The sequence below is a fragment of the Anabrus simplex genome, chromosome 4, assembly GCF_040414725.1.
Source record: "Anabrus simplex isolate iqAnaSimp1 chromosome 4, ASM4041472v1, whole genome shotgun sequence".
Lineage (NCBI taxonomy): Eukaryota > Metazoa > Arthropoda > Insecta > Orthoptera > Tettigoniidae > Anabrus > Anabrus simplex.
The window spans coordinates 307,790,648-307,810,026 of NC_090268.1; the positions used below are offsets into that span (position 1 = coordinate 307,790,648).

Consider the following 19,379-nt stretch of genomic DNA (forward strand, 5'->3'; position numbering starts at 1 on the left):
TTGACACTTGGAAGAAATGCTGTAGACTTCTGTAACTATCCCCTGTAGTTTGGAATGATACTACTACTACTAAAATGTTTTCATTCCTCCCCTGAAGGGGGAGGTGGGCCTTTTAGATGATGACGCCATCTCTCAGGCCGGGAGATTTGTTACGGTGAAGGAGATGCTCGGAGAAGGTGAGGGGGTCGGTGACCATGGCCTATACTAGGAACTGTCCCAGCATTTACCTTAGTGCAGGAGAATGAAAAACCATGGAAAACCATTCTCAGGACAGCCGACAGTTGGGGCCAGCCGTGAGGTCCAGCCCTGTCCCGTCTACCGAATGCAGAGGCGTAGAGCCGTGGCCACCCCTCTTCTGCTCGGTTGACCGGTCAGAGTGCAGAGCTGTTGGACCACGGACCAGCCGAGACCCACTCTGCATCTACCGACCTAGGAATGATGGTCTCACTTCCAATTTTAACTTGGGGGATAATGCTTTTGCCACTAATGTGTCTTGTTTTGATATTTTACCTTCCACAAGCTTTAATAGTTCATTAAAACTTTCCAGGTTCATCTTTAAACACATTTTAGACTCTAATGGATCCTCCATATGGAGTTCCCTAAGTAATTGAGATGACGTGCCATGACTGTCTCTTTATAAGAGCCACCTCCTTGTTCACACCCTCTTCTTCTCTATTTCCTCCACTAAAACTTTGCATGACTCAGCAATGAATTCCCAGCACATATCATTACAAATTTAATTTCTCACGGAACACTGCAGATACTGTGCACTCTGTCATTTCTCGTCATCTACTGCTGTGGCAATGTGAACAGGTTCTCGTTCAACTGGACTGGCCAGTGACTTTCCTGTAGCAAGTAGAGGCCAACTGTTGCCAACGACGATCTCATCAGCTGGTGTCATGAAATGCGGCACAAGAAAGGATTTTTCAAAATTCAGTTTCTGTCCTAGTTTTAAGCCCTTTGCCCAGTGGCATAGGCTAATACAGGGAAAAATTGAATTTGTCTTTCAAGGACAAGAAAAAGTTCATTTTAAATCTTATGATGTGAGGTACAAATCTTGGAAAGCCCCTATGAGACTGAAAATCATGTTTTAGGTCCTAAAGCCACCGTTTTTGAGATATTGGCGCAACACTGCCACACTCTTCTGTTTAAGTGCTGGAGAGCACATGTTGACAGACTCACAAACAAGGTGAGCATTACAACTTCTGCTGGGGTAGATTACATAAGATATGCAGAAAGATTGCAGGAAGATTATGATATTCTGTGAGATAATTTTATAGTGCTCTCTGTCAGTTGTCTCATATACAGAAATAGGATCAGCCATGCTTCTGCATTCTATCAGACAGCTTTAGACTGTTCGTTGAACTACCTATTATTTGTCATATCTTCTTTCCTTTTTTCCCTATATTTGATTAATATTTTCCACCTTTGCAGGCTCATTTTTTTCACAATATTTTTTAATTTTACAATTTGCTTTCCATTGCATCAACACTGATAGGTCTTATGGTGATGATGGGTCAGGAAAGGAGTAAGGGTGGAAAGGAAGTAACCGTTGCTTTAATTAACGTACAGCCCAAGCATTTGCCTCATGTGAAAATGGAAAACCATTGGAAAACCATCTTCAGGGCTGTCGATAGTGGGGTTTGAACCCACTATCTCCCGAATGCAAGTTGATAGTTATGTGGCCAAAACCACGCAGGCACTTGCTCGGTTATAATGCTTTAGTTGTTCTACCAGGCTTTCCTAGAGCTCCTGTATACTGTGTGTCTGTTTCTTATAGCTGATTTTATTTCCTTTTCCATCTTCTATACCTGGAAAAGCACAGATGAGCTTCTGCCTGCAGCTGTCTCATTTACAGCAGTATGATCAGACGTACTTCTGTGTTCCATCATACAGCTTCATACTGCTTCATACAACTCACTGAACTTTTATTTGCCATACATGTCTTTTTCTCTTCTTTTCTTTTTAATACTTTTTACCTTTTCAGACTCATTTTGGTCACAATGTTATAGTTGTTCTACCAGATTTTCCTTTCTGTTTACCTGCAGCTCCTGTATTGAGTTGGCTCTGCGGTTAGCAGCGCTCAGCTGTGAACTTGCATTCAGGAGGTACTGGGTTTGAACCCCACTGTTGGCAGCCCTGAAGATGGTTTTCTGTGTTTTCCCATTTTCACACCAGGCTATACCTTAATTAAGGCCTTGGCTGCTTCCTTCCAATTCTGCCCCTTTCCTATCCCATCGTCGCCAGTAGACCTATCCATGTCGGTGCGATGTAAAGCAGATTGTAAAAAAAAAAAAAAAAAAAAATTCATATTAAAAAAAAGCTCCTCTATACTACAGTTTCTGTTTCTCATAGCTGACTCTATTTTACTTTTCTTATCCATAATAGGATTTGTTAGGCATTGGTTCATTGCTATTGGCAGCGTAATGGGACCTTGCTATGTTGTACCAACTGAGGGAGATAGGTCCTGTGTTTTTCTGTTCCCTATCTTAATGTATGGTACTGACTTGCTGGTCAAATTGGCTTAAGGAGAGAGCTATTCTCATTCCTAAGAACAACACTGTAACAAGCATTAATGATTCCTTATTGGACAAACTTCCTACTAATGGTGAGATATAAGTCTGGACTTCATGGTGGAGATAGAGGGCACGATCCACTATCCTGTGGAGTTCCTCCACACTTGAAATTCACCAGGTTTTCCACCTCACAATCTCAGTCTGAAAGTTGGAGCACCTATAATGCTGCTATGGAATCTGATATATCTTAAGCTTTGTAATGACACCAGGCTGCGTGTGAAGTTTTTACATAGTAACATGATCGAAACAACCATCTTCATGGGATGTGGTGCAGGAGAAACAGTTTTCATCTGCTGCATTCCTTTGATTCGCTCAGACTACCACTACCTATTTGCAATTTACAAACTTCCCCTTCCCCTACTAATAGCGCCGCTCCTCCTCCTACTGCCCCCAGCCAAGTTCCACCAGGCGAGAGGAAACATAATTGTAACATGCAGTAGCGTGGCGAGAAGCAGGTCAGAGCTAGGCTCAGATGGGAACCGGCTATAGGGAGGTACATCAGTTTTGAGGGTAAGTCTCTGTGTTATGTAATCATAACAAAAACTCATTTTTCAATTTCTGAGAGTTCAAACCCACTAATATGTACTGTACATATATCTTTTTCTTTCCAGTCCTTGTCTTAAAAAAAAAAAAAAGTCATTAGATTTAAAGCTTCAGTATTCTTCAGTTGATGATAAGGTCCCATTCTCCCATTTCCAAGGCCAGAGTTCAAGTTCTACCTTAGTTAGTACACTGAAGCTACCATATGTCAAATCTCAAGAAATATTAGAAGCAAATTTCAACGCATGAAGAAATTTTGCAAGAAAGTGATGGACAGTTTTATGGAAAAAGAGTGTGTATTGTTTTTAGTGTATTTTTAAATATTTCAGAAAGGACATGGGTTCATCCATTTTAAGTTATTAGACAGTAATAATTATGTATTTTAATTAGATACGGGACGCTATGGCTGAAGAAGTCTTAAATTAGATGAAACATGTACCAAAGAATGTATAACATATTTTAACATTGAATGTGTTCTCACTTGTAAAGTGAAGTGTATTGATTTGGTGGACCATTAAACCTTATACTAGTTTCTAATACCACTATCTATTCAAATTACTGCAATTTCTCATTAAACTGTGCTTCACAGTGACAATAAACAAAGCTCAGAGGCAGTCTTTACAAGTTGCTGGTGTGGATTTAAGGAATGATTGTTTATTTCATGGCCAGTTATATGTAGCCTATTCTCATGTAAGCTCTCCTGACAGTCTTTTGATTCTGCAGCCACAGGGGCGAACGAAAAATGTAGTTTACAAGGATGTTTTATAAAACAACCTGACTTCAACAACACCTTGGACAACATAATTTGAACAGTAGTAGAATTCTGTTGTGACTGGCTATAGGCAAGGGAACCTGCCATTACAATGAGAACTCTCCAATTCGAGTCTGACCGGCACTAGGCAAGGGAACCTGCCATTATAATGAAAACTACCCAGTGTGGACTTGACATGAAAAATAATGCATGACGACCTCCCAGTGGTGTTTCTCGGGTAATGCTAAAAGGAATGCAATCTAATAAAATCTTATGTGTGTAGTATTTTACCTAGAATTCCATATATAATGTAGAATTCCATAGTGAAGCATGGGTACATGAGATAAAGGGTGATCCCTTTTTTTATTTCACTATTATTCTGTCATTAACAATGATACATGGTTGCTTTCAATTCTATTATGTACTATGCTCCTTGCCATTTCATATTTCAACGTAGGCACCAGTATTAGCAGCACACCGTTGCAGTCGGGGCGCAATGTTCCTGACAGACGGTTGCAACATGTCGTTTGGTACCTGCACACACACTTCCCTAATGACTGCTTCCAAAGTGTCCAAGTAACACGGTTTTCTGGCATACACCTTCTCTTTCAAAAACGCCCAGAAAAAAAATCCAATGCGGTCAAGTCTGGACTTCTCGGTGGCCTCTCAACATTACCGCGACATCCAGTAACGCGGCCTGGAAAATCATTGTCAAGCCATTCTCGTGAAATCAATGCAAAATGGAGAGGTGCCCCATCATGCATAAAGTGCACATTGTCCATGGTGTCCCAGGTTGAAACAATGGGATAAACAAAAATTTGAAGCATGTTGCAATGGTCTGTCAGGATCATTGAGCCCTGACTGCAACGGTTTTCTGGTGCCTACATTGAAATGTGAAATGGCAAGGACCATAGTACATAATAGAATTGAAAGCAATCATGTAACATCGTTAATGACAGAATAACAGCGAAATAAAAATAGGGATATAATAGTGGATCACCCTGTAGTTTGCATATACTTACCATTTGTTTTACTGTCATTACTTTTTTGGTGATTCGTTATAATTTTGCCACTGGGAAAAATACCCCATTTGTAAAATGAGTATTTTTGATTGATTGATTGATTGATTGATTGATTGATTGATTGATTGATTGATTGATTGATTGATTGATTGATTTACTTAAAATCTTTAATGTAAAACTCATGTTGATATTAATACTATGAAGCTGACATTGTTTCTTAATTTGCCTTTCAGATTCCTCTTGCAATAGAAAATAGAGTTGTATGTTTAGCTTTGACATGGACTTGAGGAAAAATGTACATTTCTAATGTTGTTAATGTGTAAATTGATAGCACACACTGCTGTTGTAGTTATTCTTAGCTAGTACGTTAAGTAATTGTAACTATAAAATTTCTTATGATGATTTTAAAAATATTTGAAAATAGAAAATAGAAAACATATATATCACAGTGCTTTATTTCAATTTAAAATTTTCCTTATCATTACAGACTGGATTGAAATTACTGCTCCATTTGTTGTCTAGGAGCATTGGTAGATTGTGGAAGATGCTGTGGGGCCCACATGCTCATCCGGTTTGTTGGCGAGATACTTGGTGGTAGTCCTAATAACTGCATTTGCTGTAAAGAACATTACACTTCATTATAGACTTAACACTGCTGGACATGTACACAGTATATTATCATGCTCAAAATTCGAAACTACTATCATAGAATAATAGAGCATTCTGGTTTTACTCGTATATACATACTGTATATTTAGAAGTATATGGACAAATAAGAACACGAATAGGAACACATACTAGGATAAACACTATCACAAGTCAGCATCAGAAGAAGGAGCAGCAGAAAGAGAAGACAGGGAAGAACATGAAAATACAAATGGGCAATGGCAATCTCCACATCGTCATACATTGTCATTTTCAAATAGATAGGTGCTCTTCTCATCGATCCCATTATATGACTTGATTTTTCACTTGTTTGTTCCTTTCCGTTACTTATATACAGAAATATGTACTGTTTGAAGAGAAGGGATTTGATATTGAACCTCTTTCAGCAAGAAGTGACAGCACAAGACATCCCATTATAGTATTCCGAACAGTGTTTTGTAATACATTCTACTATTCTTACCACATCTGCATACATAATTTTATTTCGAAGGGAATTGAGAGTGGAGAAGATATCCTGCAAGCTTATTTCAAATTTCTATAGGAAACAAAAAAAGAAAAAAGAAATGTGGTACCCTCACAAGCTAAGATGTTGTATTAACACCTCATTAAGTTTATTGTGTTATGTGATCTTTTATAGAGACAAACATTTTCCTGTTCCAAATTGGTATTGGGATTGCTGAGGAAAAAATTGCTGGAAATGACCTTCTTAAACTCATTCATATAAAACTGAACTTACTTTGTGCCCTTAAACATTTGAAAGGAAAGGAGGCTCAAGAGGATGGAGTGGATGGTTTCAGTAAGATCAACACACAACACAAGGCACTCTTTGAATCAACGAGAGAAATGAGGAAGTGACATACTTCAAATAACTAGGATGCAAAATTAATGAAGACTGGGACTTCTCTCATCATCATCATCATCATCATCATCATCATCATCATCATCATCATCATCATCATCATCATCATCATCATCATCATCATCATCATGAATTCCTTTCAGCAAGCCAGGTAGGATGTTTAAGAATGATGTGCCTCCATTTATTACAGTTCTGGTATGCTTCTTTTCTCTCTAGGACATCTCATGTTTCTCCTCTTTTATCTAGGTCCCCCCCCACATGGCACTACAGCCCTTGAATGGCCTTGGCCTACCAAGCGACCGCTGCTCAGCACGAAGGCCTGCAGATTATGAGGTGTCGTGTGGTCAGCATGACGATTCTTCTCGGCCGTTATTCTTGGCTTTCGAGATCGGGGCCGCTACCTCACCGTCAGATAACTGCTCGATTTTAATCATGTAGGCTGAGTGGACCTCGAACCAGGTCCAGGTATAAATCCCTGACTTGGCCGGGAATCGAACCCAGGGCTTCCGGGTAAGAGGCAAGCAGGCAGGCTAACTCTACACCACAAGGCCGGCATTCTCTAGGTCCTCTCTTATCTAATCTAACCAACCTTTTTCTAGGGCATCCAATTAGTCTTTGTCCCGGAACGATCTTTTCAAGATGCTTCCTTGGTGTTCAAGTCTCCTGCATCTGCTTAACGTGTCATAGCCAGCCTTTCTTCCATGGTCAGGTTGACCTGCAAGTCTCTTCATAACTGATCATTCCTAATTCTGTCCTTCCTTATTTTCTGTACAGCTGATCTAAGGAACTTCATTTCAACAGCTTGCAGTTGACTGACTTCTCTTTTATGTATGATGCAACTCTCCAGACTATACGTCATGATGGGCAGGAGATAAGTCTTAAACAGGGTCTGTTTAGTCTTCTGAGAACCTCCGTTGTCCCATACTATGTTCCGTACTTGATGGAAGAAATTGGATCCTTTTTGCACCCTATTGAACACTTCGTTCTTGGCACTTATGTCATTTGACATTGTACTCCCCAGATCTTTTCTCTCCCTCAAGGATGAGTTTACAAGGTGTATTTGTCCTACTAACTTTCATTACCACTGTTTTGCTCTTGCTTACAGTTAACTTATATTCTTTAAACTTGATGTTCCAAAGATCCAGTCTTCTCTGAACATCTCTCTCAGTTTCTTCCCAAATGGCAACATCATCAGCAAATCTTCCTTATCTATTTCTTTGAGTTCCTTTATAATAGTATCCATGAGTGAAATGAAGAGCAATGGGGAAAGAAAACTCCATTGTTGGACACCTCTTCTTGTTTTAAACCACCGAGATCTTCCGTCTCCTACTTGCACACTACTTTCACAACCATTATACAATACCTGAACTTTTTAAATTAGTGCATCTGGGATATTATGTTTTTCTAAACATTCCCATATTTTTCCTCTCCCCACCCTGTCATGCTTTTTCCAAATCCAAAAACACTATTATCAAGTCCTTCCCTTTTTACAATTTATTAAAATTCGTATCCACCTTATTCCATACATTAAAATGTTGTTAAGATGAAATTACAACATATATTTTATCAGAACTAGTTTCAACGCCTTATTTTGCGTCATCATCAGCTTTTTCCTAAAATTTTTCCATTAGCTGCCCGAGTGAAAAATTAGGTCTATAGTTCTTCTATTTCTTCTAAATCCATGTTGTTTTCCTTCAAATTGATCTTTCATTACTTCTCTCAGTCTCTGTTCTATAATCATCCCCATTATCTTAGGGCAATGTGACAAAAGGTTGATGCCTGTATTATTGGTACATTTCCTTCTACGTCCTTTTTTAAACAATGGTATTATAATTCCTTTTTTCCAGTCATCTGAGAACTTGTTCTCCTTCCATATAGCTCCCAGTGTTCGATGGAGCCACTGTATTCCAGGGATTCCAGCTGCCTTAATCATGTCTGCTGTTAGTTCATCTGCTCAAACTGATTTTCCACTTTTCATTTTCTTCTGGCGATTTTCTGTTTCCTTCCAAGCAATTGGAAGTTGTTCCTTCTGTAATTCATTGGTGACTTTGGTAACTTGTTCTTGTTCACACTCCCCATTCAATAATTTGTCAAAATAACTCTTCATCTCTTCTCTGATTCCTACCATCTCTGATGATGATCTCGTCCTCTGTTTCACTAGCTTTAATTTCTTCCCTATTTGATATTTTACTTTTCATTAACCTGTATAACATTTTCTGATTTCCTTTACTACCGTCGTCAGTTCTTTGGGTGAACAGTTCCCAGCTCTTCTCCTTTTCGGTTTCACTACTCTTTTTACCCGGAGTTTCTTATTCCTGTATTCCTCTTCCAGTCTTCCTATTTTTTCCTCATCCTTTGGTACAATTCCCTGAGCCTGATTATGTTTCTCAACATCTTTGTTTTTACTTGCTATGTTTCTTTCTTTAATTGTATGCTTTACTCTATCGTTCCACCAACTTGTTTCTTTCTCCTTGACTTTACCTTTCATTTTACCACATACCTCTAAATACCTCTAAATGCATTCCACTCTTCATCAACAGTACCTGCCTCATAATTTGGCAATTTAGTTGCTATCAAATTTTGAAATTACCTCTTGATATCTTCATTTTTCAGTTTCCATTCTTTAATCTTTAGCAATCTCTTTACTGCAGGCAGCTTTAACTGTACAGTTTAGATCCACTACTAGAAGTCTGTGGTCGCTATCCAAGCTTTCACTTGGGATAACTTTCATATCCCTCACTTTTTCTCCAATTAATTTATCAGTTATCACAAAATCAGTACCTAACTGTCTTTGATTTTCCATCCCAGTCATATCTGGTAATCTTATGGCTATGCTGTTTTTTTGAAGAATGTTTTTATTTATTGAAAGATTGTTTCTTACACACAAATTTAGAATACATGTTTCAATATTTTTAAAAGATATTCCAAATACCAGTAATTACATCTGTATTTTCTTCAGATTTATAGATACCAGTATCCTAATAAAATTAATTCAACATCCCAAGCGATTTTTCCGAAAACAAAAAAGTTATGATACTTTATATTTAAAAGAGATTAAAAACATTACTTTTCATGCCTGTAAAGATGTTTCATTTTTGAGATATACTCATTTTAAAAATTCACCCCCTTTGTCAGTCCTGCACACCCCCAGCCCCTTAAGTAGGTTTTCCAAAAACAAAACAAATGCGTGTCACTTTATTTTTAAAGGAGATTCCAAATAAAACTTTTCATAGCTGTAACATCTTCAGTTTTTAGATATAAGTATCCTCAAAAAGGTATTCAACCCCTTTCTCACCTTTTTTCACCCCTTTAAGAGGATTTTTCCAAAAACAAAAAATATGGGTTTTCTTATTTTTAAAGGAGAATTCAAATACCAATTTTCATATCTGTAACATGTTCAGTATTTGATGTATAAGTATCCCCATAACAGGAATTCAACTAAGCTCACTTCCCTTCACCCACCCCACCCCTTAAGTGGATTTTCTAAAAACAAAAAAATACGTGTTTATTTTTAAAGGAGATTCCAAATACCAATTTTCATGTCTGTAACATCTTCAGTTTTTGAGATATAATTATCCACCTAAAAAGAATTCAACCCCTTTTCCATTCCTTTTCACATGCCACCGAGCTCGATAGCTGCAGTCGCTTAAGTGCGGCCAGTATCCAGTATTCGGGAGATAGTAGGTTCGAACCCCACTGTCGGCAGCCCTGAAGATGGTTTTCCGTGGTTTCCCATTTTCACACCAGGCAAATGCCGGGGCTGTACCTTAATTAAGGCCATGGTCGCTTCCTTCCCACTCCCAGCCCTTCCCTGTCCCATCGTCGCCATAAGACCTATCTGTGTCGGTGCGACGTAAAGCAACTAGCAAAAAAAAACAAAAACACATGCCCCACCCACTGAAGTGTATTTTGAAAACAAACAAATACATGTTACTTTTATTTTTAAAAGATTAAAAATACCATAATTCACATCTCTGTAATGTGTTAAGTTTTATATATATACTGTATATAAGTTATGCTCATTTTAAAAATTTACCCTCTTTAACATTTCCCCTTAAGTGGATTTTCAGGAAACAAATTATGCATGCTCCTTTACTTTTACAGGAGATTTCAAATACCAATTTTCACATCTATAACCTGTTACATTTTTGAAATATACTAATTTTAATAATTCACCCCTTTTTTCACTCCTATTCACCACCCCTTAAGTAAATTTTCCAAAAACAAAAAAAATGTGTTTCTTTATTTTTAAAGGAAATTCCAAATACCAATTTTCATGACTGTAACATCTTCAGTTTTTGAGATATAAGTATCCACATAAAAGGTATTCAACACTTTTTTCACCTTTTTCAATCCCCCTTAACAGGATTTTCTGAAAACAAATATACATATTTCTGTATTTTAAAAAGAGGATTCCAAATACCAATTTTCATGACTTAACATGTTCAGTTTTTGAGATATAAGTATCCACATAAAAAGTTCAACCCATTTTTCAGTCCTTTTATACCCCCTTCCATGGAAGTGTTTTTTTTCTGAAAACAAACACATACTTGTTACTCTTATTTTTAAAAGTGGTAAAAGAAATACCAATTTTCACACCTGTAACATGTTAAATTTTTAATATATACTGTATATATGCTCATTTTAAAAATTTATCACCTTTAACACTTCTCTTTAGGTGGATTTTCAGAAAAATTATCGTGTTCCTTTACTTTTATAGGAGATTCTAAATACCAATTTTCATGACAGTATCTTCATTTTTTTTAGGTATACTGTAAGTATCTATATAAAAGGTATTCAACCCTTTTTGTCACCTTTTTACACCCCATTGACAGGATTTTCCTAAAACAAAAAATACGTTTCTTTATTTTTAAAGGAGATTCCAGATACCAATTTATATGTCTTTAAACTATTCAGTTTTCGAGATATAGATACAATCATTTTAAAATTCACCCCGGTTTTCACCCCCTTAGCGACAAAATATCCAAAAATCCTCCCTTAGTGAGTAACTACATTGTAATATGAATATATTGCCAAACTTTCATTTCTTTATGTCCAGTAGTTTTTCTTGGCGATGATGAATCAGTCGGTCAGGACAATTTTATATATCTATATAAAATAACATCCTGACTGACTGACTGACTGACTGATTCATCATTGCCGAGCCGAAACTAATGGACGTAAAGAAATTAAATTTTGGGGAGACATTTATATTATTGTGTAGGTGCTCACTAAGGGAGGATTTTTGGATATTCCTTTGCTAAGGGAATGAAAAGGTGGGGGTGAAACTTTTAAATGAGTACAACTATATCTCAGAAACTTAAAAATTTACAGATGTAAAAAAAATAATTGGTATTTGGAATCTCCTTTGCCGGCGCCGTGGTGTAGGGGTAGCGTGCCTGCCTCTCGCCTGGAGGCCCCGGGTGTCGATTCCTGGCCAAGTCAGGGATTTTTCTCTTGACCTGAGGGCTGGTTCGAGGTCCACTCAGCCTACGTGATTAGAATTGAGGAGCTATCTGACGGTGAGATGGCGGGCCCGGTCTCGAAAGCCCAGAATAACAGCCGAGATGATGCGTCGTGCTGACCACACGGCCCCTTGTAATCTGCAGGCCTTCGGGCTGAGCAGTGGTCACTGGACAGGCCAAAGCCCTTTCGAGGGCATTAAGTGCTGTGGTGGGAGGAGAACCTCCTTTAAAAATAAAGAAACATATTTTTTGTTGTTTTCGGACAATCCCATTAATGGGGGTGAAAAAAGGTGAAAAGGTTTGAGTACCTTTCATGAGGATACTTATATCTCAAAAATGCTACAGACGTGAAAAACCGGGCGAGTTGGCCGTGCGGTTACGAGCGCACAGCTGTGAGCTTACATCCAGGAGATAGTGGGTTCGAACCCCACTGTCGGCAGCCCTAAAGATGGTTTTCCATGGTTTCCCATTTTCACACCGGGCAAATGCTGGAGCTGTACGTTAATTGAGGCCACGGCTGCTTCCCATTCCTAGGCCTTTCCTGTACCGTCATCGCCATAAACCTATCTGTGTCGGTAAAAAGGGGCTGAATTTTTCAACGTGAACATATTTATAGTTTATCTCAAAAACTTAACATGTTACAGAAGTGAAAATTGGTATTTTTAATCTCTTTAAAGAATAAAGGAACATGTATTTTTGGAAAACCACTTAAGGGGGATAAAAAGAACTGAAAGGGGGGGGGGGGATTGAATTCATTTTCTTAGGATACTGATATCTCAAATACTTAAGATGTTACAGACGTGAAAATTGATCTTTGGAATCTCTAATTAAAGATAAAGAAACACATTTTTAGTGGAAAATCATTTTGTTTGGGACAGGGCTGAAAAAGTAGTTAAATTCTTTTTATGAGGATACATATATCTCAAAATCTGAATATGTTACAGTTGTGAAATTGGTATTTGGAATCTCCTTTATAAATAATCACACATTTTTCTGTTTTCAGAAAGTTCTTTTAAGGGGAGGGTGAAGGGAAGTGAAAAATATTGAATTCTTTTTATGGTGTTACTTATATCTCAAAAAAGAAGGTAACAGTCATGAAAATTGGTATTTAGAATCCTTTAAAAATAAAGATACAGGCAATTTTTGGGAGATAACTGAACATAAGGGACCGGGCGAGTTGGCCATGCGGTTAGGAGCACGCAGCTGTGAGCTTGCATCCGGGAGATAGAGGGTTTGTATCCCACTGTCGGCAGCCCTGAAGATGGTTTTCCGTGGTTTCCAATTTCCACACCAGGCAAATGCTGGGGCTGTACCTTAATTAAGGCCATGGCCGCTTCCTTCCCATTCCTAGGCCTTTCCCGTCCCATCATCGCCATGTAAAGCAAAATAGCAAAAAAAAAAAAAAAAAAAAAAATCTTAAGGGAGGGGTTGACAAAGGAGTTGATATCTTTTTATGAGGATACTTATATCTCAATAAACTGAAGATGTTACAGATATTAAAATTTATATTTGGAATCTTCTTTCAAAGTAAAGAAACAAGTATTCTTTTGTTTTTGGAAAGTCCACTTAAGGGGGATGAATAAATTGAAAAATTAGTTTAATTCTTAGTATGATGTTACTTACATCCCGAAAACTAAAGATGTTACAGACGTGAAAATTGGTTTTTGGAATCTACTTTAAAAATAAAGAAACACATCATCTTTTGTTTTTGAAAAGTCCACTTGAGGGGGTGAAGGAATTGAACAATTAGTTGAATTATTTGTTTGAGGATACTTACGTCTAAAAAAACAAAAGTTACAGATGTGAAAATTGGTATTTGGAATCTTCTTTTAAAATAAGGAAACACATAGTTATTGTTTTTGAAAATTCGTCTAAAAGGGGTGGGTTAAAATAAGTAAAAAAGCATTTTAATTCAAATTATGAGGATATTTATCTCAAAAACTGTCGTGAAAGTTGGTATTTTGAACTTTAAAAAAGAAACACAAATTTTTTTTCGGGTGGAGAAGTTTAATTCCTTTTATGAGGATACTTATATCTCAAAAACTGAAGAAGTTACAGTCGTGAAAGTTGGTATTTTGAATCTTCTTTAAAAATAAAGAAACACAATTTTTTTGGAAAGTCCACTTAAGTGGGGGAGGAGAGTAAAAAAGTGGAGAAGTTGAATTCCTTTTATGAATATACTAATATCTCAAAACTGAAGATGTTGCAGAAGTGAAAACTGGTATTTGGAATCTCCATTTAAAAATGAAAAGCACGTATTTTTTATTTTCGGAAAAGGCAGTTAATGAAGGTGGAAACAGAGTTGAATAATTTTTTATGAGGGTACTTATATCTCAAAAACTGAATATGTTAGATGTGGAAATAGGTATTTTTAATCTCCTTTAAAAATAAAGAAACGTGTCTTTTATCTTTTTTGACTTGAGAGAAGACTGTTTCTCACATCTACAGTTCTATGTCACATGGTCATTGTAGCCACAAATGGCAATACTACAAACGTGGTTTACATAGAATTTCTGGGGAAAATGAAACTCAATTTTTTGGTGGGTTTTTATACTTCAGTAGGAATTTTCTGATATTGTCTTAGCATAGTACCGAGGAACGATTACTTTTATCAAATTACGAAATCCTCACGAGTGAAGCTCGTATATTGATATAGATAAGTGTGCATCAAATGGCAGGAAGTTGTATTACTCTGGTCTGAACAAGAACCAGTTTCACGTTAGTGTAGCCCTTTATTTCACAGCCTTCAATGATAATATAAGTTATGTGCTCGTCATTGGCGGTACTGGTACTCCATCAGATTTTGTGTGGCACTGCATTTGTTACTATGGCAGCAGCTTTATGCTATTGCACCACTGGTGTGCACATACAGACAAGCGACTCAGTTTCAAATGAAACAACAGTTTGTGCTACAATGACTGCATTAACACAGTGCGGTCAAGTCCGCATGTCCGCCATGTTCCTCCAAACTACTCAAATAGCCGATTGTATCATGGCAAGTTTAGGGGCAAAGGAAGTGAAGAAAGTATGGATTCATTAAAAAGAAACACAATGAATCTCATAATTACAACTCTTATTACATATTTATTACTTGACAATACAAGAAAATTATGACACTAGCAATTACATACCGTACATGTAATTACATCTAAGTTCTTTATTAGTTGACAGCATGCTGCTTACACAGTTTGCATTATTCTGCTGTAGGCTGCATACAAACTACATACTGTATACACATAAGTTATAAGAGAATTTTTTTTATTTACAATAGATGACAGTTATACGATGCCAGATGATGCTGAATAGAAAGTAGTGTCTCGGACATCTGGCTTTCTTAATCATGATGTGATGACATGATGATTCACAGCGATTGAAATAGGTCAGTTTTTCTTTTGTTGAACAAGAGTTTCTGGTGTTAATTTCTTCGGTATATATGTGTATGGTAATTCAGTGAGACAGATGACTTCAACATACTGTTACAAATAAAACATCTGTTTCAGTACTATAATTTGTTTCAGGATGACCTAATAGATGCGCGCGCGCACACACACGCACGCACGCACGCACGCACGCACACACACACACACACACAATTCTAACCAGTTATGAATAGCCACACTTACTGATTACTGTCTCTTTACAAATTGCTCTTCCTTATGCCACAGCAGGTGGTCCAGCCCGTTACTATACCTGCAGACACTTAATTCTTACTTTCACTTTTCCCAAGTCCAGTCACCTCCTACAGCAGCTGTATGTAGACAGCTGGATCTGAACACAGGACTACGGGCCACTCAACACACGATGACTGTTCATTGGTTCGACTCCACAGACAGTCCAGTAATTCACACAGCCACATGCAGCGAACAACTAAACAGTTCAACAGTATTCAACAGCAGGATGATACAACAGAGAACATTAACGCAGGTCCATTTATCCTCACATTGATGATAGCGGGTTTCATCGCTGACTCACAGCGATTCTCAGTCCACAGATATACACAAGCACAGAGTACTCTCAGGTAGTACACGTCTTCCATTCCATCCTCTCCAGCCCATCTGCTCACTGGTCTCTCTGACATCACAATGGCAGCTCCTAGTTCAGACCGCAGAGGGACACTAGCGACAGCCAACACCTCTGTCGCCTTCAGCCAGGCCACCGAACCCCAACACACTGAGTCTCACACGGAGTCCAATACTGACTCAGAGTCAGCTCCACCTTGGAGCCTGACTGTCACCCGCTGTCCACGGCTAGCCTCCCTTTTTATAGTCAGTATTTTCGCGAGGTCACTAGAGGCAAAGGATTCCCGTTGAATCTCCAAGAAACTCACAGGTAAGCCGGCCGACGAGAACAATACACGGAAAGGCTGGCCCCACCCTACAAGCCGGTTGGGAGATCCCAGGTCATTACATGTAATGAATATCATTTTTGGTCCGTATTGATGATATTAGATTGAAATAATAACATTAAGTTATTTATTAGACCACCTAATCAATACAAAATCGTCTTGGATGATTTACATAAATTTGTTAGCTAATAATGGGACATGTTTCGCCTTCCCTGAAGGCATCATCAGCCATAGTCTTAACCTTAAATTAAAAATAAGCGTCTAAATAACATGTAGTAATGAAATGAATTTTAAAAATCTTGAAGAGATTTGAAGTAAAATAACATTAAAAATAACAATGATGGTTTGAAAATACAATGTGATGAGATACAATAGTGGAAGTATTAACAAAATTAACATTAGAAGGCTGCTAAAATAAGTACAATGGATAAAACAACAGATTGTTATACAACAAGTAGTAAGATTGCATAAAAGTAAAGTTGATAGTCAAGGCGGTTATAATTAGACGATGGCGAAAAATCTTATATAATCAAAGTAAAGAGGAGAGAATAAAAGTTGAAGTTAGTAGAGAGATCCAAAGTTCATCATGATCTTGAAGATAAAAGACGAAAGTCAGATGCATATGGTGAAGTTGAAGAACAGTTTCAAATAGGATCACTATGGACCATCTCAAAATTTGAAGTGATGTTCAAATGTTGTAAATTGTGAGTTTGTAGATATTCTAGTTGAAAAAGCATATAAAAGTGGAATCTGTAAATGGAAGCAAGAAACGTAGAGTTAATTGTGTGAAAAGATATTTGAAAAATATTGAAGTAGAATCGTATGCACTTACCATTTGACGGTGACAAAGATAGCTTGTAATATTATGAGTTAGAAGAATTTGCAACCGTAGACGTCTTGCTACGTGTGTTATAACTGAAGTTTTGTGCTGGAGGGGGATCTGTTTGCGTTGACGTAACTATTGGAGGGGGGCTGCTATTGGTGGGAGGGAAGGAAGAGAGTGTATTACTGCGCGTGTTGTAACGGTGTAAGGCTATTGGAGGGAGCGATGTTCCGGTGGGTGTGGCTATGGGTTTATTGGTTGTATTTGAATTAGAGGTACTAGCGGCGGGGGGAAGGGAGGGGGGTATATTAGCTGTAGGGGAGGTGGGAACTCTAATTGATGTGAGGTTGAAGATTTTTAAGAATTTGTTGGTGAGGGAAGTTGATTCTCGTAATAAAATAAGAATCTGTTCATACAAGGGGCTTTTTTTATCAATAGTGTCGTTTAGATTTTTATCTTTATTAAAATGTTGGTCGAGGAAAATAAATAAGTTTTCATATTCTGTCATGAGTTTGCTTTTATCGACTCTTTTTAGGATATGGAGGTCTTGTTCTATTGTGGTGAATTTATGCCCGGTGTCCCTCATATGGTTGGCCATTGCGGAGAATTTGTTGTGTCTTTGGGCATTGTAATGCTCGGCATATCTGGTAGAGAAGCTGCGGCCAGTTTGGCCAACATAAGAAAAATTACATGTAGAGCATTTCAATCTGTATATTCCTGATCCAGAGTAACTATTGTCTGTGATGTTGATAGAGTTGTGATTGAAGAAGAAATTACGATTAGTGTTTTTTGTTGTGTAGGCTATTTTTATTTCGTGCTTCATTAATGAATTGGTTATCGGGTAAATGCTATGGTTAGTGAACGTGAATTTAGCGTATTTTGGTTTGACGGGTTTTAATGGGGTTAAATTGGTAGCTAGTTTCAGTTTGGTTTTATTGATGATTTTATCAATCATACTCGTGTTAAATCCATTGAATTTAGCTATTTCCTTGATGAATAGTAATTCTTTCTTTAAATTAGTAGAGGACATAGGGATCTTTAATGCTCTATATATTAAACTGTGATAAGTGGCTTTTTTATGTGAGTTGGGATGTAAAGAATCATTTTTTATGGTTGTTGGAGAAAAGGTGGGTTTTCTGTATATTTGGAAGTCGAATTTGTTCAATGCTCGTGTGATTTTGTTATCTAAGAAGTTCAAAGAGTTATTGAACTCATCTTCTTTAGTGAATTTAATATTATTATCTAAGTTGTTGAGGAATGATAGTATGTTATTGCTGTTGTTGATTTGTTTATCAATGATAGCTATGGTATCATCAACATAGCGATGCCAAAGACAGAGTCCATTGATGTTATTAATAATCTTACTATGTTCGAGATTATCTAAGTATATATCGGCTAGTATTCCAGACAATGGGTCTCCCATCGCTAGACCTTCTTGTTTGTAAATTTTCTTATTGAAGGTAAAATAGTTGTTGTCTAAAACGAAATTAAGTAATTTTAACCATTCATCAATTTCGATTTTACTCAATGTGCTATGTTTCAACAGATTGTTTTTTATGATGTTAATAGTATTGTTGATAGGGATATTAGTATACATGTTGGTGATGTCAAAAGAACATAAAACGTGGTTTGGTTGTAGACTGAAATTATTTAGGGAATTACAAAGTTCGATCGAGTTCTTTATGGGGTTGGAGTTGTGAAATTTGAAGTGTTTTTTTAGGAATTTGTGTAGGAATTGAGAGGTTTTATAGGTAGGACTATTGATACTATTAATTATAGGCCGAATGGGGACATCATTTTTATGAATTTTGGGCAGTGATCTGACTGTAGGTAATTTTGGGTTCATTACAGTTAATTTCTGATAATCTTGATCATTTAAAATGAAGTTAGAATTTTTAAGAAGGTTCTTTAAGTTACGCTGTATTTTGTTTGTTGGATCTTTGTTAATTAAGGTATAGGTATTGTCTGAAAAAAAGGTTTCAGTTTTATTGATGTAATCTTGTTTGTTCATTATTACTATGGTGTTGCCCTTATCTGCTTTTGTAATTACTACGTTGTTGTTATGGATTTTGGATTTCAGGTTTAGAATTTGTTTCGAGACATTGTAGTTATTATTAGATGTTATCTCATTAATCAAAGTTGGGAGTTTCTTTTTTACTTCATATCGTACGTCATTCTGTTTATCAATTGGGATTTGTTTATCGATATTAGTTTCGGTTTCAGCGATGGTAGTGATGATGTCTTCTGCCTTTTTGTGATTGGGCCAATTATGTTTGATGCCTTTATCTAATAGATTTAATTCTTGGTTAGAGAAGGTTGCATTAGATAGGTT

The 19,379-nt window shown here is 37.1% G+C and overlaps 1 protein-coding gene across 1 annotated transcript in view; it reads right to left on the reverse strand.

The window, feature by feature from the left end:
• Positions 1–5,381: 5,381 nt before the first annotated feature.
• The window catches only part of LOC136872264 (serine/threonine-protein kinase par-1-like), a 161,645-nt gene continuing 147,647 nt past the window's right edge, over positions 5,382–19,379 (reverse strand). Inside the window, exon 10 of the mRNA XM_068227400.1 lies at positions 5,382–5,505. Coding sequence (XP_068083501.1) covers positions 5,389–5,505 — 117 coding nt within the window. The 3' untranslated portion in view covers positions 5,382–5,388. The remainder of the gene's footprint in view (positions 5,506–19,379) is intronic.